The 24,893-nt window shown below is 47.7% G+C and overlaps 1 protein-coding gene across 1 annotated transcript in view; it reads left to right on the plus strand.

The window, feature by feature from the left end:
• Positions 1-24,893, plus strand: part of ARMH1 (armadillo like helical domain containing 1) — a 54,321-nt gene that overhangs the window by 21,070 nt on the left and 8,358 nt on the right. The window contains exons 4-7 of the mRNA XM_032877575.1: positions 1,391-1,459; positions 2,184-2,350; positions 3,370-3,566; positions 5,742-5,826. Coding sequence (XP_032733466.1) covers positions 1,391-1,459; positions 2,184-2,350; positions 3,370-3,566; positions 5,742-5,826 — 518 coding nt within the window. The remainder of the gene's footprint in view (positions 1-1,390; positions 1,460-2,183; positions 2,351-3,369; positions 3,567-5,741; positions 5,827-24,893) is intronic.

A 24,893-nucleotide genomic window follows, 5' to 3' on the forward strand; every position in this document is an offset into this window, starting at 1 on the left:
AGTTAGCTTTGATACCTGGACAGGTCATTCACCTGTCTGAAATTGTTTCCTCAGGAAGTAGATGGACATAGGACTAGCAGCCACCCCAGGGTGTGGTGAGGATTAAATGAGACAAGGCAAACAGAGCGTCCCTGTGCCGGACACACGCTAAATGCTTAGTACTAGTTAGCGTCTGCTGATACTGTGGCAAACTTCTGGAACTAATTGCTGGAAACAATGGACCAGAAACATGTGTAATGAGTGATTGTGAAAGCCAGACTAGCGTGGGACAGAGGAAGAAGAGGTGACAAAGTTGGTGAGCCTGGCTGGTGACTGAGGAAAAGAGGGAGAAGGCAGGGAGGCAGGAACGGGGGCTCGTGGGAGCTGGGTAGAGGACAAGGTAGGAATACAGAGACTGCCCTGTGGTCTGATAACCTGGCCTCCAGCTGTCACGGCAACAGGCAGGGGAGCCTGGCTCCAGAGCAAACACTGTTTTTGCAGTAAAGAGCCTTTCCTAATGAGCCAATCTGTCTCCACTTCTATTGGCATCCTGGGAACCAGGGTGCAGCAGAGATAATTTGCCTCACACGCCCTCCCCCCCCCCCCAACAAAGCACCATTACCTCCAACCCATTACATTAGCCTTTATCAGTCTTGGAAGCTCTCAGTCATCCTCCATGAGCTGCAATAATTTCAGCTAATTTCTTAAGTGTTCTAAGAGCCTGTGATGTGTTATGAGCCTAGTAATTGTTGACTGGTTCCTTTTCTGTTGTGGGTTGATTTCATACCTTGTATCCGAGCTGATGCGTGCTCTGGGTGCTTTATTACAATGAAGCTTTTTGCAAGGCTCACATTAAAAAATAACACTAAATACGGAGGTTGTTTTAAATCAGAGTTTAATTTTTCCTCCATCTCCCGTTGTTCTTATTAGGAAGGCATGCAATCCTTCATAAAGATAGTGACCTCCAGTGTAAAGCTTGGAGCAAGTACAAAATTGAGAATTAATGATGAAGCCGATTATTTTTAGAGAAGTCTAAAAATGAGGCATAAAGTAATGAACTGTACTGAGACCCAAGGGTGCAATGGTCATGGCATAGAGAGGCTTGGAAAATTGACTAGGCTTTCTCCACACACCTTTTATTCATCAGAGCCTCCTTGTTCTGGAGGGGGCCTGTCAGACCCCAGAAAAGCTTCCTGGGGAACCGGGAACAAGCCTACTAGCACCACCCACCCCTGTGGCCCCCACTGCGTGTTTGTTGCCACTTCCCCTTCAACCTAGTGGGCCCTCTCGGATAAAGGGCACAATTCAACTGTTGGTCATCCTGGGCCATCGATGGTACCAGGAATCGATGCAGAATCTGGTCACAGTGTGGAAAACCACCCTGAGATTCACTCTTTAACTTGTCATACAGCTATATGACTGGATCCTGTTTAGATAAGCTTCTGCAGTCTATTGGCATCTTCTTGTCAGCTGTGAGCAGGTGAGTTCTACTTCTAGGGAGACTCTGGGGTCTCAGTTGCATATGGGGTTCATGGTGCCCTTGGCATTCACACTACATGGGACCACCACCTTCTACCAACATGAGTAGAAATCCATATTTTTAAGCTTGGCTAGACCCAGGGCCTCAAAAAATGTCATCAGTACTTGGTCTCTCCCTCTCTCTTTGTCTCCATTTCTCAGCTCTGTTCCCCTCTGTGTTCATAGGCCTCCATGTGCTATGGCCCTCAGAAGCTCCAGACATGCGTCCTTCCTGCTCAGCCACACTCAAAAGAGAGCATATCTTTGCCAGGGGTTCCCAAGAAAGTCCCAGGTGTTGAGCTTCATTGGACTGAGGTCACATGGCTGGTCCCAACCAATTACTGCCGCCAGAATGATGGCATAGCCTGTAACCCGCTCACCCAGCCAAAACCTCACAGCCCATGTGAGTGGCAGAGGGGTGATTCCCCAAGGGATAGTTGAGATGCTATTTCAAGAAGAAGAGGAACAGATTCTGGAAAACCAAACAAAAGAAACATCCAACGTGTTTAACTTTTGCACTTGCCGCTGGATGGAAGAACTTCCAATTATTGTGTCACTTTGCCCATGAATACTTCCTGGATAGGAGGGCAAAGTCTGTGAAGGAAGGACCTTGAGATCCCTTAGAAAGGTGAGTGCCAAGGAACATGACAAGTGTCTGATTTCTCCTCTTGTATTCCCCTGAACAGTAATCGGTACCTTATAGAATTTCTTGAAGTTGGAGGCGTCCTAACACTCTTAGAAATACTTGGGCTGGAGAAGATCAAAGAGGAGGACAAGAAGGAATCCATCAAGCTACTTCAGGTTATTGCAAACTATGGCAGGAAGTACAAGGAGCTCATCTGTGAAAGCTATGGTGGGTACTGTGTTATGATGGGGGTGGCGATGCCACGTCTTCTAGGGGCCTGGGTGAAATGGTGGCGGGCACCCAGCACCACTCTCAGAAAAGGTTGCACGGAAGTACTTTGTACAGTGGAGTCAGTTAGCTCCTGTCCATGTCACCACCACGAGAGTCAGATTTATGATTTTCTTGATTCATCATTTGCTCCAATCTTTCCATGGTAGTTTTGGAAATATTTCTCCACTTTAAATATATCTTCTTTCATGCATCCATTCAACAAAGATTTATTAAGCCATTGCCTAAAATCCTTTGTGAAATTAAGTGAGTTATGAATAACTCTAGAAATGGAAATAAAATCATTCAATATGGGCACACACGTGCGCACACACACGTATATGTATATAGTGCTGGGAATACAAAGATGAATAAAATACAATCCTTGTCCTCAAAGAGCTTACAGTGTGGTGAGAAGGGCAAATAACCCTGTAAATTTCCTGTGTTCCATCAAGTGCTCTGATCGAGGAGGATGGAGAAGATGCTTTCCCCCCACATACCCCTGTTTCAAAAGAACCTTTCATCGTTGTTCTCCTCTGTTTCCCCATGGCCTCTCTGGGCCTCAGTGTATATATCCATAAAATGGGACTAACATCTTCCTCTTAGTATAGGTTAACCTGGGATTAAACAAGGCAGCATTTGTCAGAACATTTTGTAAATCCCGCTGAATGCTGCACATGTGTTATGATCACAAGCAATCCCAAAACCCATGTTTAATTGTGCCTTTTGCAGAGCCATTTTAAACTTTAGAACAGATTTTGACACGCTGACATGCCTCTGTCGAACCACATCCTCCGGTCACGGAACCACGCAGCAAACAAGACAGTGAGGCAACACGAGAACTGAGCCTTAATTCTGCTTTGCTTGAACGGGCCTGGTTCACCCATCTCCATCGTCCCCTGCCCATATTAGGTCACCTTGAGTGAGGATTGTGTTCCTTATCCCCTTCTAACTGAGCCTTTCCTCTCTTCTGTGCTCAGGCGTGAGATCCATAGCAGAATTCTTGGCAAAGTCGAAATCCGAAGAGACCCAGGAAGAAGTGCAGGTTCTGTTGGATTCTTTGGTCCACGGAAATCCCAAGTACCAGAATCAAGTATACAAAGGTCTGATAGCTTTGCTGCCCTGTGCGTCACCTAAAGCTCAGCAGCTGTCCCTGCAGACTCTCAGAACTGCGCAGGTGGGTCCGGGCTGCACGCGCCCATGGTTCTGATGCAACACACTAGCCTTAAAATTACCTGCCGCCGTTGCCCTTCACGCAGGCATGAGAAACAGAGCTCAGCCTCCCACGGCGTGTCTGCTACTCAATCAGCGTCACTTCCAGAAGGCCAGGGCGGGGCAAAGAGTTCATGTCTCCCAGCAGAGCGATTTGTCCTGTTTACTTAAGGATCAGAAAGATATTGGCAGGCTTAAAAGTGGTGGAGACAAGCAACAAGGATGATGAAAAGACTGTAGAAAAGCTTACAGGAGTCAATTTGGTAGGGAAGGAATCACGGTACTTTTGCAGGCAGCACGGGAGGGAGAGGCCAGATAGCCAGGGCTTGGGAAAGCTCCTTCTCTCTCTCCCTGGCTTCCTCTCAGTGCCCTGGAATGTGAGTGGGATCTGATTTGGGACATGGTGGCCACAGGAAAACACCGTGCTAGTCAGGAGGGACAAGAGGCTCCAAGAAGGGTCTTAGGATCCATTAGCAAAATCTCTCAAAACAGCTCCACGCTGGGTGGAGGTGGGGAGACAGGAGGGTAGAGGGATGGTGAGGCCTCCCCTGTGGCAGTGGGAACAGAGGCAACTGGGTCAGACAGACACTTCTGAGGCAGAGCGCCTGGGACAAAGGGCAACAAAAGAAAAGCTGTCAAACATGACAGCCCGCTTGGGCTTGGCAGCCAGCTGAGCTGTGCACCACCAAGAGAGAGCAGGAAGAACCCATTGGACTTGGGAGGAGTTAGGTTTCTACTCCATGAGCCTTGGTGGCTCCCCAGCGCCATCCAAGGAGCAGGCCCAGCCAGCTGCAGAAGATGTTAATGGATCATTTGTGTAAGAAACAAAACAAAACAAAAAATCCTGGGCCTCCCTCCCATAGATTCTGACCTTTGGTAATGACCTTTGGTAATTCAGGAGGCCTTTGGTGATGCTTTTTCTTTTTAAGCTTCCCAAGTAATTCTGAGTGCTAGCTCAGTTAAGGATTACTGTTAAGGACATCTGGTAGACACCCCACCCACCACACAGTAGAAAATAAAAGTCTGAAAAGAGACCCGAGAGGAGGATGGCAGTTGAGTTTCCTGAGCGGAGACGGGATCACTGAAATGACAGAAGTGAGTAAGGTCAACCAGGTAAAATGAACCAAGTAAGAGCAGAATCGCCAGCATTTACGAGACAGCTGAGCAAGATGGGCCAACAAAACAGCTGATTGTCACTGTTATTTCTGGTTTCCATTTATTAAGTGCCTCCTACCTGCCAGGCATTGTGCCAGGGGCTTACTTCCACGATCTCTTTTAGTCTTCACAATAGCTGATGGAGGCAGACACTTTAAAGATGGGGTAACTGAACCTTTAGGGGCATTCGGTGACTTACTCAAGGCCACACATGGAGGAGGAGGTATGTACTAAGCAGGCATTTAAATCCAACTCTTCCTAACTGCAGAGTTCTTAGTCTTTCCATAGGCCACTCTGCCTCTTTGGTAAAGAGCAATGTAAGCTGTTAAAAGGAAACAGGAAAAAACCCAGGGCTGTGAAAGTGAAGGGAAAAGAGTTTCAACAAGGACAACATGACCAGCTGGGTCAAATACCATAGAAAGGCTAAGTGTAGGTAGAACAGGAAGATGGTCCCCACGTGAAAAGTCTGGGTGAATGATGGACCCATGGCAGGAGAAGTTAAATTGCAGCAGCCTGTCAAAGGAGGCACGGAGGCTGAAGTGGCTTCCCCTGGGCTCCTGGGAGGCTTAGGAGTGGAGAGAGGAAAAGGGCAATAACAAGAGAAGATCAAGCCGAAGGACAATTGTGTGCAAAGTAGGTGGGCTTGAGGATGTTTCACGCCAATGGACAGGAACCGATGCACACATAGAGCCTGAAGAGGTAGAAAAGTTGGGTTCCCCAATCAGGCGAGGTCCTGAGGGAGAGAAGATTTAGGATCCTGGAGGAGTTCAATTCTCCCTAGCCGGTATCCACCCTCCCCGCCCAGCAAGGGAGCCGGCTTGTGCCTCCTCCTCTAGCAGGTCGCCACCTCGGCCCAACTGACTCACCATTACCCTCCCTCTCCCCATTCTGCCAGGCCGCCCAGCCATTGGCCAGCCTGCTCTTTATTTCTTCCAGGTGTACTAGATCTTAAGTAACCCCCTTGTGCTGTTGTCTGTCTCGTCAGTCAATCATTGGAACCACCCACCCCAGCATCGTGGAGTGCGTCCTGAAGGTGCTGCGCACGATGCACCTGGAAGTCCAGTATGAAGGTAGGGGGGCCGCTGGGTCTGTTCCTACTCACATGGTACAGAAGCTGATCATGAGAACTAGACAGACTAGCTCTGAGCAGTTTTCTCTTAGTCACAAAGGACTTTGCTGGGTATCCCGGAGAGCCTTGGCAGATGGTAGATGCTGGTTCCATCTGATCGGCAAGTTATTTAGAAAACAACAGTCACTTTCTGTACTGCACATCAGCCACGTGGTAATTTAACATTTGCTGTGATCCACCGGGGTCCGGCGCTGGCTGGTTCCCAGTCTTTTTATTTTTATTTTTTTAAGATTTTATTTATTAAAAAAAAAGATTTTATTTATTTTCATTTTTTGTGAGAGAGAGACAGACAGACAGCACAGGAGCAAGGGGGGTGGGTGCAGAGAGAAAAGCAGACTCTCTGCTGAGCTGGGAGCCTGACTTGGGACCTGGTCCCAGGCCCCTGGCTGGGATCATGACCTGAGCCAAAAGCAGATGCTTAACCGACTGAACCACCCAGGCGCCCTCTGGTTCCGTGTCTTATGTGGTACTTCCCCACTAACCAGAAATAACCCAGAAGACTATTCTTCTGAGAAACTACACTGGAGGGATGCCAGGGTGGCTCATTCAGTTGAGGGTCTCACTTTGGCTCAGGTTACGATCCCAGAGTCCTGGGACTGAGCACCATACTGGGCTCTCCACTCAGCAGGGAGCCTGCTTCTCCCTCTCCCTCTGCCTGCTGTTCCCCCTGCTTGTGTACTCTCTCTCTGACAAATAAATAAAATCTTTAAAAAAAGAAACTAAACTGGACAGCGGTAGTATTAATACGTTTGTGCGTATTCAGTCCTCCTCTGTGCCAGCTACTTTCTGTGCACCATTTCATCTAATTCCCAAAAGAACAACAAGAGTACAGAGCCTGGCATGTATTAGGTATTCAAATGCTCACAGGAATGAACGGTGAGCATCAAAGAACATCAAAGAACAGAGATATTAAGTATGCTTCCCAAGGTTATGCAGCTAACCAGAGTCAAACCAGATCTGACTCCAAAGCATAGGTTTTTATTTTTTTAAGGGATCCTTTTTTAATTAAAAAAATTTATTTATTTATTTATTTATTTATTTATTTATTGTGAGCAACAAAGCAAAGTTTATTGAGCAATAGTACAAAGCTCCCGAAAAGGGAGGGGACCCAAAAGGGTTGCCCTAATGTGAGCCTTAAAAAAAAAAAAAAAAAAGATTTATTTATGTATTTGAGAGAGAGGGAATGCATGCATGCCCATGGTGGGGAGGAGGGGCAGAGGGAGAGGGATAAAGAGTCTTTTTTTTTTTTTTTTAAGATTTTATTTATTTGTCAGGGACAGAGGGAGAGAGAGCGAGCGAGCACAGGCAGACAGAAAGGCAGGCAGAGGCAGAGGGAGAAGCAGGCTCCCTGCCGAGCAAGGAGCCCAATGTGGGACTCAATCCCAGGACCCTGGGATCATGACCTGAGCCGAAGGCAGCCGCTCAACCAACTGAGCCACCCAGACATCCCGGGATAAAGAGTCTTAAGTGGACTCAATGCTGAGCATGGAGGCCAACATGGGGCTCGATCTTATGACCCTGAGATCAGGACCTCAGCCAAAACCAACTAATGCTTAACCGACTGTGCCATCCAGGTGTCCCCAAAGTGTATGGTTTTTTTTTTTTAAAGATTATATTTATTTATTTGACAGAGAGAGATCACAAGTAGGCAGAGAAGCAGGTGGTGGTGGGGGGAAGCAGACTTCCTGTTGAGTGGGGAGCCTGATGCGGGGCTTGATCCCAGGACCCTGAGATCATGACCTGAGCTGAAGGCAGAGGCTTAACCCACTGAGCCACCCAGGTGCCCTTAAGCGTATGCTTTTAACATGAGCCCATGGCAGGCGTTCACAGGATGTTGTTTCCTTCCCTGTTCCTATAGTGGTTCAGAGAAGGAAGATTCTGTTTTCAACAGGAGGGAGCAAAGAAGGGTTTGCTGAGAAGGTAGTGTCTGAGCTGACCTTAGAGTACGGGAAGGATTTGGGAAAGTGGAAAGGAGCAGAGGAGGGCATTCTGGAAAGAGGAATGGTATAAACTAAAGGCCCAGACATACAGAAGTACAAGATATATCAGAGGAATGACAGGTAGATCATTTAGTGGAAGTTTGGTAGATGTCTTAGCCCAGGAAGACCTAGAAGAGTAGGCCAGGACCAGACTGAGGAGCACCTTGAATGCCAGATGGAGTCGTGGGCACCCTGTCCAGGAGGTTACCTGGGTGGCGGTGTCCACACCAGATCAGAACCACAGGGAGACCCAAGCCTGTGAGCCAGTTGGAAGGCCTTGCGTGTTGTTCAGACAACAAAGTAAGAATGTCCCCATCTAGCCAAATACAGAGGCCCTGGGAAGAAGGAATGGACAGGATTGGGAAGTGCCTCGATGTGGAGAATGAGGCGGCCTATGGACAGGGGAATGGACAGGGCTGAGGAGGCCGAGACACAGAGGTCCATGAGGCAGGAAGGTGTGGACATTAGTAAATATCAGGATTTCCGTGTCCAAAATGGCAGGCGGGTACAGCCCCAGATCCAGGAAGCCTGGGAGGGGGCAGAAGGAGCAGGCAGGTACCAGGTTTCAGGTGTGCATGTGAGATCCTGGGGAAGACCAGCCAAGGTCCAGAGGGGGACTTCAAATATCAATTGTTTTTCAAAGGCAGTGTTGAAATTGATGTCGGTCTGTTTTTCCCGCAGCAGCATTGCCATTTGTATAGTTTTTGGACCCCTGCAGGTGTGTTTGGGAAAGTGGACCTTGTGTGGTGAGAAGTAATGCTGTGTTTAAAATATTACAAGCTGGGGTGCCTGGGTGGCTCAGTGGGTTAAAGCCTCTGCCTTCAGCTCAGGTCATGATCCCGGAATCCCGGAATCCCCCTGCATTGGGTTCTCTGCTCAGGAGGAAGCCTGCTTCTCCCTCTCTCTCTCTGCCTGCCTCTCTGCCTACTTGTGATCTCTGTCTGTCAAATAAATAAATAAATAATCTTTAAAAATAAATAAATAAATAAAAATTTTTAAAAATATATTACAAGCTGGAAGAGTGTCTCCTAGCCGGGGAGGGGTCAGCAGTGAAGGGTAGGGTAGTGGAGGGACCTGAGTAAAGCTTAGACCCAGCAGCAGAGAGCAGTCACTGCACTGGAGCTGGAGATGGAGTGCGGGTGGCGCAGCAGTGATCTGGCAGTGGACTCATGTTAGGAAACATAGTCAAACGGCCCAAGAAGACTGCTTGGTGGCACTGAGCCTCCCTCCCTGCCACCACCTCCATGGGGCTCACATGACCACTCCTACTCATCATCACTTCTTAGCTTATGCCTTTCTTCTCCAAGGCCATCCCTCACCTGCCTTCCAGACATGCCCAGATGCCAGCCCTCCTTCCTTTGTACCACCCTACACCTCACCTCTGGTGTCCCCCAGCCATGGAACAGTCTTCTCCAGAATGCACAGCACAGTTTCAGGCAATTCTCTTTTTTCCTTTTTTTTTTTTTTTTTAAGATTTTATTTATTTATTTGACAGAGATCACAAGTAGGCAGAAAAGCAGGCAGAGAGAGAGGAGGAAGCAGGCTTCCCGATGAGCAGAGAGCCCGATGTGGGGCTCGATCCCAGGAACCTGGGATCATGACCTGAGCCAAAAAGGCAGAGGCTTTAACCCACTGAGACACCCAGGCGCCCTTTCCTTTTTTTTTTTTTTTTTAAGATTTTATTTATTTATTTAACAGAGAGAGACACAGCGAGAGAGGGAACACAAGCAGGGGGAGTGGGAGAGGGAGAAGCAGGCTTCCCACAGAGAGCCTGATGTGGGGCTCCATCCCAGTACCCTATGATAATGACCTGAGCCGAAGGCCGATGCTTAACGACTGAGCCACCCAGGCACCCCTCAGTACGCTTCTTACCACTTCTGTCCTTATGTTCTCAGACCAGTCTCCGGCATAGGGTAGGTCCTTGTTGCATATTTGTTGAGGGAGAGATGGAGGGAGTTCTGCCCATACACCCTGAACCCTGAAAGAGGCAGAGAAGCCTGACGCTTTCTCACTGCCTTTTTGGTTTGATGTCTCCTCCTGTGGTAACAGTGAAACTGTGATCTCCAAGAGTATTTCGGATAGACCAGACTCATAACAGGTGCTCAAGAGATGTCTGGTGAATGAAGGAATTACGCTCTTTCACAAGGGACTTCAAAGTGTCGGTGCAACTGGGAAATAGAGCGTGTATATGTGCAGTTGTCCACTAGGGGGAGCTATTCCACAGGCTGGGCAGAGCGGAAGGACGCTCAGGGAGAGAACACCGGGTGGGCTCCCGCTGAAAATCCTCCCAAGGCAGGGCCGGGAAGATCTGACAGGTCTCAGATGTGGTTCTAACAGTGTCGACCAGACAGAGAGGATCAGAGAGGAGTTTCTCTGAGTTGGAGGACACCAAATTGCAAAAACAAGCTAAAGTTCCCCCAGGGTGATGGCAACAATCATGGAAGAGAAGCCTGGGGTGGGTGGTAGAGCGTAACAGGGCAGGGTTGGTTTGTTTTTAAAAAACAAATATTGGGGTGCCTGGGTGGCTCAGTGGGTTAAAGCCGCTGCCGTCAGCTCAGCTCATGATCCCAGTATCCTGGGATCGAGCCCCGCGTCGGGCTCTCTGCTCGGCAGGGAGCCTGCTTCCCTTCCTCTCTCTCTCTGCCTGCCTCTCTGCCTACTTGTGATCTCTGTCTGTCAAATAAATAAATAAAATCTTAAAAAAAAAATATTGATTGAACATCTGCAGTGTGCCAAGTACTATGACAAGCACTGGGGCTGGGGGCGGGAGGGTTGCTTGTGTGTGTTTGTATTTGAAGAAAAAGGAATAGTTCAGAAGGAGGAGGGGAAGGAGGCTGGGGGTAGTTGACATCTCTCCCCAGAGAAGGCTGCAGGGAAGGTAGAATTCTCAGGGAGAGTCCAGTGACAAGGGGGTGAAGAGGCTTAGGAGGCAAAGTGACTCCTTCCCTTGCAGTGGGGGTCAGCAGTGCTGGAGCCAGGTGACGGCTTCACCTCTTTTTTCATTGAGAACTCCACCTCCCCACCTCCGAATCTGCCGACCTGCCTGGCCTATGACCCATGTTCTCTGCCCGCTTTCCCATTTCAACTGAGTGTTCCTGCTCCTACTGCAGGCCCGCTCTCCTGCTTCTTCTTCTTCTCTGAAATACATTCATAAAACCCTCTCATAAACAGAGCCTCTCTTTCTCTCTAGAGGATCATCTCCAATGACATGCAAATATGTTCTGTATCTCCCATCTTAAAAAAAAAAAAAAAAAGAGCCCCTCCTTGGGGGCTTTCATCTATGGATTAAAAGAGATTTAAGAGACCTGCCCCCCCAAATTAAATTAAATGATAGCATTTAAGGGTGCAAACTCCTCCTTGACCCCAAGTTCCCCTCCAGCTACTCATTTTTCCATTTTCTTCCTACCTGATCTCTCAGCTGCTTTTGACCCAACTGGCCCAAGGCAACTGGTTTTCTTCTCTGGGGCTCTGTGATACAACTTCCAGTTTTCCTCCCTCAAGCTGGGTCTGCCATGTTTGTTAGGCTCGCTTTGCTACTTTCTCCTATTTCTCTACCTGACTGTTGGGTCAGCCTGCTTCTCATCTCTTTACCCACACCTTCTGTCCACATGATTTTTGTCTAGTTCCCAGCTTTACACACTGTGTTAAATATTCGGGAACCAGACTGTGTCTCTGGCCTAATCTTTCCCTCAAAATCTCCCCAGACATCTGAAATTTATAGGCAAAACAGAACTTTTAATTTTCTTCCCAAATCCTACCCTATCTCCTATTTTCAGTAAATGGTGCCACCGCCAACCCAACTGCTCCAGTAAAAAGTGTTGAACTAGTACCAAATGATCTACTTTCTCTCACCTGCCACCCTGTCTCACCCTTACTGAGTCTTCTCCGCACTGTCCCTACTTACATCTCTCTGTCCCCACTACCACCATGATCGCCCACGGCTAACCTCCCATCCTTTCTGCTAACTTCCGCTTCCATCCTGGCCTCCTGTAAGCCACTCTTCCATTGCAGCCAGAACAATCATTTCAAAAAAATAGCTTGCCCTTGTACCTGCACAAAACTCTACACACCTGCCATGTCCAGCAAAGCTTCTGGAAGGCTTTTCCCCCAGACCTTGCACTTCTCAAACTTTAGCTCAGACATCACCTCAGAGAGAAGCCTCTGACCACTCTCTCTAAAGTGTCCCCAGTCCCCTCCACTGCCCCCCCCCAGGCTCTCTCCAACACGCTCCATCACTGCACTTACCTCTCTCAGAAATTACCTTGTTCATTCATTTGCTTGTCTAGTTTCTGCTCTACAGTAAGAAAGTCAGCCCCCTGAGACCTGAGACTTCATCATCTTTGTCTACTACTGGACCCCTAGTGCCCACACAGTACCGGCAAAAGCAGCCTCTTAGCTATTTGTCGAATGAATGAATGGAGATGAGTGAATCTTGTATATATCCAAGCTTATACGAGAGTCATCATATTGGAATCAGAATTTGAAATACCTGATTTGTTCGGCCCAGATGGCTAAGTGGAAGCTGTGTGGATCAAATGACCTTTTATTTCTTGAGAGTTCTTAGGGCCAAGGAAGAGAGTTTGGAAAGGGAGAAAAAAGGAAAGTTTCCTGGAGGAAGGTAAGAGACGGGAAGGCCACACGCACAGAGAGTGGATGCTCTGGTCACCTATCGCTTCTAACAAACTGCTCCAAATTTAGTGTCATAAAATGATCACTATTTTACTCTCAAGTAGTATGTAGGTCAAGTGTTACAACAGGACACAGTAGAGATGGGTTTTCTCAGCTCCCTATTATCGGGGGCCCATCAGGAAGACAGCTGGGGACCACAGCTGGAACGAGAGGCTAGTCCTGATTTTTCCTTTCCCCTCAGGCTCTAGTATGGTCCCACGTGGCACCTTTTCTCTTCTGAAAGATTGGAAGAGAACCCTGTGCACCAGTTTTCCTGTTTTCCAGTCCTCAGTGCAGGGGATTCTGGCTGTCCATTCTTTGCCTGTTCACTTTGAAGTAGAAATAACCAGGCAAAGGGTACTGATGTCCACTAATTTCTCAGGGTTTTATCTTTTCCCCTAGAATTAAGACTTTAGAATTTCTTTTAATGATCATCCCATTTAACATTAGAGAGCCAAAATTAAAATTAAGAGAGGCCTTCTTCAAAGTGGTCCTGCCTGGAATTTATCTCCATTTATGATTTTTGTGAAGTGAAAAATGGCAGTTTCCTCCCAGGGAGGATTGCTATTCCAGGAACTGGTGGCAGGCAGGGACTTAATCATGACGAGCAGTCGAAAGCCACAGAAGGGATCGCTCACTGGTCTCCCTTCCTAGATAAGAGAAAGGTCAAAGTCATAGCGAGTTTTGCAGAAGAAATTAATGAGTTCTGTTGGGAATTTGAAATACATATGTGTGTGTAAATATATTGGTATCTTTTATAAATCAATTACCTTAGGATCATAAAAATTACTATGTATGAATTAATTAGAAGCAGATCAATCATTGCAAATTAATTTGCCAAAGAAATGCCTGCCAAAAATCAATTAGCCAAATGACCAATTTGCTGAATGCCCAATTCACCAAATTACCAATTTACTGACCACACATTTCTTTTAAATATTTGTAAAGTATAGAGTATTGGTTGTATTAGTAGGACCTAAGAGAGCTGGGAGAAGCCAGGACTTCAGAGTTCCCTGGGCCTTTAGCCCTATCTGCCCTTTGTCGGCCCCTCCTTCTCTAGCCCTTGGTTTCCCTTTCTCTGTCCCACCTGTCCCCATCCCCTCTTCTCAAGAGTGGGCTGGCTAGGCCATGCAGTAGGGTGATGTCCAGCAGCGTGCCCCCACCGTGTCCCCCTTCCCTGCCACAGCAGCTATAGAGCTTGGGCAGAGAAAGATGACAATTCCTCAAAATGCTGCTTTGAAGACAAAATGAAAGTCGTTATATTCCAACTTTGCAGTAATCTACAAAAGCTGTTAAATCAATCCATCTGTATTCATTATCCATTGCTATATAACAAATTACCTCAAAACTTAGTGGCTAAAAAAAATAAACATTTTTTTAAAGATTTTTATTTATTTATTTGAGAGAGAGAGAGTACAGAGGAAGAGGGAGAAGCAGGGAGCCTGCTGAGGGACTCGATCCCAGGACCCTGAGATCATGACCTGAGCTGAAGGTAGATGCTTAACCAACTGAGCCACCCAGGCACCCTCCAAAAGAAACATTTATTACCTCACACAGTTTTTGTGGGTCAGAAATCTGGGAACCTTAACTGAGTGGTTTTAGCTCCAGATATCTCACGGGGCTGAGGTCATCTGAAGGCATGACAGGGCCTGGAGGACCCGCTTCCAAAGTAGCTCACTCACACACCTGGTGAGTTAGAGCTGGTTGTTGACAGGAAGCCTTGAGTCTTCACCACGGGGGCCCCTCCATGGGCTGCTTGACTGTCCTTACAACAGAGCAGCTGGCTTCTCCCAGAGTGAGTGATCTGAGAGAGGGCAAAAAGGAGGCCCCACTACTTATTATCTAATCTCAGAAGTTGCACACTGTCACTTCTGTTTACCCTGTTCGTTAGGGATGGGGGAGAAAATGGGCTCACCCCTTGAGAGAAAACAGATAAAATTTTTGTGGACATATCTTAAAACCACTGTACCATCTCAAAAAAAAAAAATCTCTGTACCATCTCATAAAAATTGCTAAGAAACGAACACGTAGGGATAAGAAACAAATTTATGCTAAAATGGAAATGTTTGTGAATTTGCAAAAGTGGTCACTTGGAGAATAACATTTTTGTCTAATTGACCTAGAACCTAGGATTAATTTGATCGTGTTTTTGTGTAGTGTTTTGTGTAGTGAAGTTTCTTTTTTTTTTATATTTTATTTATTTATTTGACAGAGATCACAAGTAGGCAGAGAGGCAGGCAGAGAGAGAGGAGGAAGCAGGCTCCCCACTGAGCAGAGAGCCTGATGCGGGGCTCGATCCCAGGACCCTGGGATCATGACCCGAGCCAAAGGCAGAGGCTTTAACCCACTGAGCCACCCAGGTGCCCCTGTAGTGAAGTTTCAAGTGTGGTTTATCAGCCACAAAGTATAACAGCAGCATTTAATGACTGAGCAAACTGTACCACACTAACCTAGCGGAATCCTCTAGAAATGTTACTTCAGGGAAACAGTGCTCCCAAGTGACAGGACAGACATGGGCAAGTCTCTGAATGTGTGATATCTCTTCCCCTGCCCCTCAAAGACCTGGAGAGAGACTGACAATGGACAAGAATGTCATTGTTAATTTTTCTTAGGGTTCTGGGTTTTGTGAGGTTACATGGATTCCTAATACTAAGGAGTATGATCTACTTCGAAATTAGTCATGGACTTGGGGCACCTGGATGGCTCAGTCATTTGAGCATCTGACTCTTGATTTGGGCTCGGGTTGTGATCTCAGGGTTGTGAAATGGAGCCCCACATCCAGCTCGACACTCAGTGGAGAGTCTGCTTGGGATTCTCTCTCTCCCTCTACTCTCTTCCTGCTTGTATGCTCTCTCTCTTTCTCAAATAAATAAATATTGTCTTTAAAAAAGAAATTAATCAGATTTGGTTTAGTTCCTTTTTTCCACATAAAGGCATTTTTCAAATTGTGGTGAGATTCACATAACAAAATTAACCAATTTAAAGTGAACAATTCAGTGGTGTTGAGTATACCCACAGTGTTGGGTGAACCACCACCCCATCCGGCTCTGGAACATTTTCATCATCCCGTATACCATGTATTTGCTCCCTAGCCCTTCCCCTCAGACCCTAGAAACCACCAATCCTTATTCTGTCTCCATGGATTTACCTATTCTGGATATTTCATACAAATGGAATCATGCAACATGGTACTGTTTGCATCTGGCTACTTTCACTCTGCATCATGATTTCAAGCTTCATCCACATGAAGTGTGTACCAGTACCTGCTTTCCTATGGCTGAATAATATTCCATCATGTGTATATCCCACAGATTGTCTATCCGGTCACCCACTGGTGGACATCTGGGCTGTCTCTCTCTCTGGCTATTGTGAATAGTGCTGCTATGAACATGCACGTACCTGTATTTGTTTGAGTGCGTGATTTCAGTTCTTTGAGGTGTATACCTGGGAGTGGAATTGCCAGATCATAGAGTAATTCTGTCCAGCCTTTCAAGAAATTGTCAAACTGTTTTCCACAGCAGCTGCACCAGTTTCCGTTCCCACCAGCAATATATGAGGGTTCTAATTTCTCCACATCCTTGCCAACACTTGTCATTGTCCTTTTTTTTTATTTTAACAGCCATCCTAGTGCACAGTGGAGTGGCGGTACCTCACTATGGCTTTGGTGCGCATTTTCCTAATGACTAAAGATATTGAACATCTTGTCAAGTGCCTCTTGGCCATTTATATTTCTTCCTTGGAGAAATACCTTCTCAAGTCTTAGACCCATTTTTAGAAATTGGCTTGTCTTTTCACTGTTGAGTTGTAAGAGTTCTTTGTATATTCTGGATACCAGAATGGTTTCTGTAGGTTGTCTTTTCACTTTGTTTTTTAGAGATTTTATTTATTTATTTACTTGTTTACTTATTTATTTATTTATTTGACAGAGAGAGAGAGAGAAAGCACATACGCAGGGGGAGGGGCAGAGGGAGTAGCCGACTCCCCTGCTGAGTAGGGAGCCTGACACGGGTCTCCATTCCAGGACCCGGGATCATGACTTGGGCCAAAGGCAGACGTTTAACCAACTGAGCCTCCCAGGCACCCTTGTGTTTTCACCTTTTTGATAATCTCCTGTGTTGGTTTATTTTTAAATGGTTTACATTTTTGTTCATTCATTTACTTATTCAAAAGAGCAGGCACTGAGCTGGGCACTGAATGTATAGTGACAAATGAAACGAAGTCCCTGTCCAGCTAGAGCTTTGACTCAGCAGTCATAATACCAGGAATGACACCTAGTCATCGCTACCAGTCACTGGTGAGGACTGTGTGCCGGGCACTGTTTTAAGCTCTGCAATCGTGTCACACAGTCCTCAGAACAATCCTGAGAGGTAGGTACTATTATCATCCCCAGTTTTCAGGTGAGGAAACTGAGGTACAGAGCAATTGAATAGCCCACCCAAAGTCTCAGAGACAGTAGGTGGGAAAGTTGTGGGCCACACCCAGGCAGGTTGACCCCTCCACCCAAGTCCTCACCACCACACTGTCCTGTCTCTCCAGTATTACAGAAACAAGACTTTTAACATTTTTACCACTTTTGAGAAACAGTCAAAAACCTGAGGATGGACAATATTATTATTACCATAAAACATAATTGTGTTTTCTTAGCCACAAAGCCAAAAAATTCATGCCCTTCTCAGGGTCATGCAAATACCATAAGATCTCATTTAAAAAAAAATTTTTTTTTATTTGACAGAGATAACAAGTAGGCAGAGAGGCAGGCATGGAGAGGGGAAGGGAAGCAGGCTCCCTGCTGAGCAGAGAGCCCCCCAGGGTCCTGAGCCAAAGGCAGAGGCTTTAACCCACTGAGCCACCCAGGCTCCCCAAGATCTCATTTTTAAAACCATACCTTTTGCGCCATAGAACCTTGTGCCTTTACTTTCCTCTTCTGAGCTAACCCATATCAGCAGGGATGTGGCTGTGTAAGAGGCCACCTCTCCATGTGACTTCATTGAACAACAGTCATAAGACTCTGATGTCAAAGGAGAGTTTCAAATAAAAGTCTGCTGAATATTCTTAAAATATATGTTATTTCCCCAAAATCATATACTTCAACTACCACACTTTATTCACTGTTCCTAAGTTTTATTTACAGTCTGCCATAGTTGTTTGTTTTTAAATAGGAAGTCATTGGAGAGTACTCCTTTCTTTTTTTTTAAAGATTTTATTTATTTGACAGAGAGAGATCACAAGTAGGCAGAGAGACAGACGGGGGGGTAGGGGAAGCAGGCTCCCTGATGAGCAGAGAGCCCGATGCAGGGCTTGATCCCAGGACCCCGAGATCATGACCTCAGCCGAAGGCACAGGCCTTAACCCACTGAGCCACCCAGGCGCCCAGGGAGCACTCCTTTCTAATGGCCCAGTTTGCCCGGCCCGCAGAACCTCCGTGTCCACCCTAGCCTGGCCTGGCACCCTCTCCCCTCAGGTGCCCGGGGTGGTGGTCGGTGCTTCCCTCAGAGGCCCACACACAGGGGGTTTGGACTCAGGGAGCCTGGCGTGGAAGAGAAGATACCCATGGAAGATGCTACATTCTTTTTTTTTTTTTTAAGATTTTATTTATTTACTTGACAGGCAGAGATCACAAATAGGCAGAGAGGCAGGTGAGGTTGGGGTGGGGGCAGGAGCAAGCTCCCTGCTGAGCAGAGAGCCCGATGCAGGGCTTGATGCCAGGACCCCGAGATCATGACCTGAGCTGAAAGCAGAGGCTCAACCCACTGAGCCACCCAGGCGCCCTACACTACAGTCATTCTTAATTGAGCAGTACATACATTACTAGAGCACATAACATTCATTCCTTTATCAACTGGCTTTTTTCAAAGAAATAGTGTATAAAATATGCTTTTTTTGTGTTTCAACGGTGGGCTTTGAACAGGCTGTGATGAAAGAGGTAAGGAGATGTACAGGATTCAGAGATAGAATGCAGTTGGTCAGGAAGCTCCTTGACACTGGTCTCTTCCTTGTAATAGCAACTCGCCAAGTGTATTCTCACTCCTGCCGGCGGGGAAAGGAGGCAAACCTGTGCATGGACGCTCCCTGAAGCACACTTCTCACATGTGGCCAGCAGGTGGCAGTCACGTGGAAGTGAAGACCGAGAACTGGGACTCGGGTTTCCCAAGGCTCTAGGAGCAAAAAATTATTAAACAAACTTCCTCAGTGCTGAGTGCCTTAGAAATAGTCGCATGCTGGGGTTCCTGGATGGCACAGTTGGTTAAGCGAACGATTCTTGGTCTTGGCGCAGGTAATGAGATCAGGGTGGTGAGATCAAGCCCAGTCCCCAGCCCCAAGTGGGCTCAAGACTCTCCCTCAGCCCCTGCCCACCACCCCCACCAAAATAAATCTCAGAAAGGAAAGGAGGGTGGAAGGAGAGAAGGAGAGAAGGAAGGGAGGGAGGAAGGGGGGAGGAGGGAGGGAGGGAAATAGTCGCATGCCATCACCACAGTTCCCAGGTGCAACGCGATTTCTAAGTTTCCGTCTGTCCAAAGAATACTGAGCTACGACCCTATCTCCTATTCACTGTGATTCCCAGGGCAACTCATTTGTTCAGGGTTTCTTCAGCTCTCAGACAGTGTTAGGGTACGGAGTCGACCACCCCTCAATTAGACAGAGAACACTCTTGATAATGCAAGTCACACAGCGAGGTTTATTTCCAGGTAGCTGGGGTCCAAGTATCCGCCCGGCGCAGCGGGTTTCAACAAGGACCCCGAGCACTCAAAGCCAAGGGTTTATATAGCATTTTCAAGGCACTTCTTCATAGCTACATACATATCTTGCGCCCCACTTTGACAGTTTAACTTTGTTTAACCTTTTGCCACCCCGGTGTCACCCTGGAGCCATCCTGGCGGTTAAATGAGATTTAGGTTTAGAAGAAATTTAACTTTATTTACATTTCCTTCTGCCTCAGACTCCTTCAGTTTTATGGTGCGACCTTAGACCTTGAGGAACTGAGCCATTTGTCTCTGGAAATTGGGCCATTGAAGAGATGGCCTTTTTGTTGTAAATCACCAGGACATTTGCAAACTAAGGGAGACTTGGGTCTTGCAGGATTGTGATCTCTGCAAGTTAACTATTTGTTTTTCTTTAACATTTGGTCCCTGTGGCACCACCACCTAACCGCCCTGGTGGTATATGATTAAGTTGTTTTTTCAGGTTTTAGCTACTTTCTCTTGTCTCAAGTCAGTACGCCCTGCGGGCTGGTTAGGGACGCTCAGTAAAATGGTTTCCCGGTCTTCAGGATGGCCATTCTTATGCTAACCCACTCTTACAGTGCAAGGTGCCAGCTTTTGCTTTGCCAAGATGGCTGTACTTATGTCAGGGCTAGACTCGAGGTGGGTACAGCCTTGTTTTTCTTGGCCTCCACACCTGGAGCTGGTCTCCGGGACTTGTTTTTAAGTCCTCTGGGGGAAGAGGAGCAGGGACAGTTTAAGGGTTAAACAACAAAGTTATTGTTTAACTTCAGTGGAAGCCTCTGGCTAAAATAGAAATATAAAATAGGTCCTTACAACAGGTGATCAAGGAACTTTCTTCCCAGGCTGACAGGCTGTGGGTTCTGTGGTTCCTCTTTGGATTGGAGGATTCCCTTCTTCTACACTGAAGTTTCCATGAGTGTCAGTGGGCCACCCTTTGCCTCTGTTTTGTCTACTGCTGTTCCAGTCAGCACAAAGCACTGTAGCTGACACGGACCCGACCAGTTTGTCAAATGAAAGCGTGGGCCCGGTGGAGCTGCTTCTCAGCCTCCCCTCAGGGCATGACCTCTCCATGGCTCTCACCCTCCTGATCACACTCTGCCCTGAATACTCGGGTCTCTTCCTTCCCCAAACCAGAACTCTCCTAGTTTCCCCCTCTCTCTCTGGAAACTGCTGCTCAGTCTTTTGTACATTCCCGTCCCTCCACCAGCCCCTTACGTGCAGGTTCTTTTTCTCTCAGGATTCAATCCCAGGTCCCCTGCTCTTCTCTTTCTGTTCTGTGGTACCTCATCTACTCTCCCACGGTTTTAGTGATGACCGACAGTGACAGAAACACGAGTGGCTGGCCTTTATAAGGTGTCCACTCCACATTAGGTACGCCTCCAGCTCTCTACTCGGTAATCCTCACAACAAGCTGACAAAGTAGGCACAATTGTTATTCCCATTTTGTGACCTACGGGCAGAGCAGTTGAGTGACCTCTGTCCAGCTCACACTGCTCTCCTGAGCTCCATCTCGTTGTTTCCATTTGCCTTCTGATCATCTCGCCTCGGATGTGACAGACCATGTTCAGAACTGGACGCCTGAGATTCCAGCTCCAAGGTCCCAATCCCAGTGAAAAGCACCCAGTGCTTGGAAATGTAGGTCATTGTCATCTCTTCCTGCTTCCCGCCTACAACCAACTTCTACCAAGACCAGTCAACTCTAACTCCTTAATATCGTTCAGATCTGGGACGCCTGGGTGGCTCAGTTGGTTAAGCAGCTGCCTTCAGCTCAGGTCATGATCCCGGTGTCCTGGGATCAAGTCCCGCATTGGGCTCCTTGCTCGGTGGGGAGCCTGCTTCTCCCTCTGCCTCTGCCTGCCATTCTGTCTGCCTGTGCTCACTCTCTCTCTCTCTGACAAATAAATAAAATCTTTAAATATATATATATATATCATTCAGATCTCCCTCTAGTTCATTCTGTCTCCACTGCTGTAACTTATGTCTCTATATTTCTCACCTCTAAACCAATCTCCATCTCTCTATCATGGTGCCCATGCTGTCTGTCCTCCTTGTCGTCCAACGGAGCTGAGGCAGCGGAGCTTAGAAATGAAGAGTACAAGCTTTGGAATCCAACAGAGTTGTTCTACTTTTTAGCTGATTGGCCTTGGGCAAAATACTCAACGTTTTTGAGTCAGTTTCCTCTGAAATGAAAGACAGAGGGGCGCCTGGGTGGCTCAGTCAGTTGAGCATCTGACTGTTAATTTCAGCTGAGGTCATGATCTCAGTGTCGTGGGATCAAGCCCCGCATCAGGCTCCATGCTCAGTGCAGAGTCTGCTTGGGATTCTCTCTCTCCCTCTGCCCCTCACCCTGCTCACCTGTGTGCATGTGCGTGCTCTCTCTAAATAATTTTTTTAAATGTTTGAAATGAAAGACAAGGAAAAAACACCTGCCCTATAGGGTGGTTGGCACGTGCCAAGTCCTCAGAAGCCAGTCTGTCTCCTCAGGCTTAGCTCTCATTCTGTGACCCAAACCCCCATGTCCCAGCCAGACCTCCCTGCTTGCCTGGCCATAAGGTGGGATGCACTTGCCACATTCTTCATTCCTGTCCCTCCCTTCTCGTCCATGGCTTTGTCAGCTCACATGTCACCATCTCCAAGAGAGCCTTCTCCAGAGTCTCTATCCCCCAGTTCCTCAACTTACCCTCACACCAACCTGACTTCCTTTCTGTTCCCATGGCTCTTACAATACAACAGCATACATACCAGTTTCCTTACTCGTATCTGCCATTAAACTGTGTCATCCCTGAGGACAGGGTTTGTGTCTTCGTCCTCCTCATAGCCCTAGCATAGGGGTCTGGCACATGGAAGATGGTGAGTGAGTATTTTGCTAGATAAATGAATGAATCGGGGCACCTGGGTGGCTCAGTGAGTTAAGCCTCTGCCTTCAGCTCAGGTCATGATCTCAGGGTCCTGGGATCGAGCCCCACATGGGGTTTCCTGATCCTCAGGGAGCCTGCTTCTCCCTCTGCCTGCCACTCTCCCTGCTTGTGTTCTCTCCTTCTCTCTCTCTTTCAAAATAAATAAATAAAATCTTTTTAAAAAATAAGATAAATAAACCAATGAATTAATCAGTGACTGATCCAATTTAGGACAGTTGGGTGTTGTCAGCAACACAGGCTTTTGGCGAAGCTGCCAAAGACAGTAATCCCCTTTGCTTTCTGAATGGCTCTGCTATGCTTCCGACCTAGACCAGTGGGTAAAGAGTTGTAATTGGCGGGCAGAGACTAGCCCTTTCACTTTGGGGGTAAACATAGACAGCTGTGAATTTTAAAACTCAACCAAAAATGATTCAGTGGGGGCACCTGGGTGGCTCAGTGGGTTAAAGCCTCTGCCTTTGGCTCAGGTCATGATCCCAGGGTCCTGGGATCGAGCCCCACATCAGGCTCTCTGCTCAGCAGGGAGCCTGCTTCCCTCTCTCTCTCTCTCTGCCTGCCTCTCTGCCTACTTGTGATCTCTCTCTGTCAAATAAATAAATAAAATATTTTTTAAAAAAATAAAAACTTTGGGTGCCTGGGTGGCTCAGTGGGTTAAGCCGCTGCCTTCGGCTCAGGTCATGATCTCAGGGTCCTGGGATCGAGTCCCGCATCGGGCTCTCTGCTCAGCGGGGAGCCTGCTTCCCTCTCTCTCTCTCTGCCTGCCTCTCTGTCTACTTGTGATCTCTCTCTGTCAAATCAATAAATAAAATCTTTAAAAAAAAATAATAAAAATTAAAACTTTCTCACCATTAAAAAAAAATTATTCAGTGAATAAATCTTCATTTTTCTGAGAAGTTCCAATGTTGCAGATATACCAGCAATGAAGGCTTAAGCATTTAGGATAAAGTGAGTAAGCAAAAGCAGATATTTGCCTCCTGGAGAACTTGGTCTTACGTGGGCAGAGAATACCATGTGTGGTCAGGGAAATTTCATAAAAATATTTTCACTCATTCTTTCCACCCTGAGTATTTTGAGTCATTTCTTGCTGCAGGAGAACTCTCTTAAGCATAGGCAAGTGTTTTTCCCCGGTGTCCTGGCAGTAAGGTACTGCCAGCTTGTGGCCTGGAAGGGCCCAACTCCTAAGGTGAGGCAAGGTGTGCTGCGGCAGCCTGGGCCCAGCAGAGTTGGGCATGAGGGTGTGCTGACCACGCAGATCCGAAACCCCACTAATTCAAAAAGAAGGAAGAAAGTTTCACAACCAAACAATAAGAGAACAGGGTGAGAAAGACTTGGTGGTTTCATGCACCAGGCTAGCATCCCAGGCTGCGGTTTTGTCCAAGTGGGAGAATGTTTGGGGAAAGCCAGGGAGGGTCATGAGCTGGTCCCTCTCCCTCTGTGATTCCAAGTTAGAACCACATCTGTTCAAGCGGAGGCTGGAGTTGGGGGGTGCCACTGGGATTGGGAGGGCTCTCCTGGAAGACCTGGAAGGAAAAGAAAGCCCAGCAGCAAGCAGTAGCTGAACATCCTAGGAAGTGTTTCTTAATGAAGCAGCGGTTTCTGAATCAGGTTGCTCCAGAGAGAAAAGGGGCTGCCGTACAAGGCTCATCCCTGGAATACTAAACACCAGGAGGGGTTGCGGGGATGTCCTTAAGAGCCCTTCTGCCGGAGTAAATCTTTGATTCTGTGATTGGGAAAAACAGGCAGAGAAAAGACTGGCTTTGTGCGGGGCTTCAGGACAGGGCCTCTGTGTGCTCTGTGGCTCTGCAGTGTGGCTGGATGGGACGCTCCCCCACCCCCACCCCCACCCCCACCCCGACCCAGAACTTGAGACAAGGGCAATCTGAGGGAGGCCTGACTCACCAGCCCAAATTGGTTCTCCTTCCTGCCAAAGAGCACTCTGAGTCCTGGAGAGAAGTCAGCCCCCCTCCTTCTGGGAGTGTTGGCCGCTGGCAACGCTCAGCACCAGGCAGGAGAAGAGTGTATGGAGACTGAGACCCAGGATGGGGCTGCTGGCTGTCTCTCCAGCCTCTGCCTCCGGGTGAACAGGCCACTCACTGAGCTGCTGGGGACTGTCAGTGACAGTCTTCCGACAAGATTACAAGTCACCAGCACATGTCTGTGGTTAGGCACCATAGGCATGTTTGTAGTTAAGTTAGTAAAGTTTGCAAGGGCTGCACATAGCCTGTAGACACCCGTTCCATGCGCGCTGCAGATCTGTGCGCTCCTGTCACTGGCCCCTGGTCCCCTGCGCCTCGTCCCCCGCTGCACAGGAGGGGCTGCAGTCCCTTCACTTTCCGTGCGCCTGCCTTCTCTGCCGCGAGTACTCAGGTGTGTGGCTCAGTTCTAGGCTGACGAGGAAGCATAAGCTCCTGGCTTGCAAGTGTTCTCTCAGAGTTGGCCATGGCAGGGCTGGAAGGATGGCCTTGCGCCATCTCCAGCCTGTGAAGAGGCAGGGCCAGGCACAGTTCCCAGGCTCAGGGCAGACGAGGGCCGCAGCGGGCAGTGCAGAGCCTCTCCTGAGGTCATCTCCCACCAGGCTGGCAGTTTCCACAGTCTTGGGCTGCCATCACCTCAATAGTCTCTAGCGCGTGGGAATGCGGAATCCAGCCAATTCTCTTCAACTTTTATGGACTGGACTGGTTTGAGGCTCGGGGGAGGCAGAGGCGCCTCAGGTATGTTTACTGG

Source organism: Lontra canadensis, unplaced genomic scaffold (assembly GCF_010015895.1).
Source record: "Lontra canadensis isolate GAN:19392208 unplaced genomic scaffold, GSC_riverotter_1.0 scaffold60, whole genome shotgun sequence".
Taxonomy (NCBI): Eukaryota; Metazoa; Chordata; class Mammalia; order Carnivora; family Mustelidae; genus Lontra; species Lontra canadensis.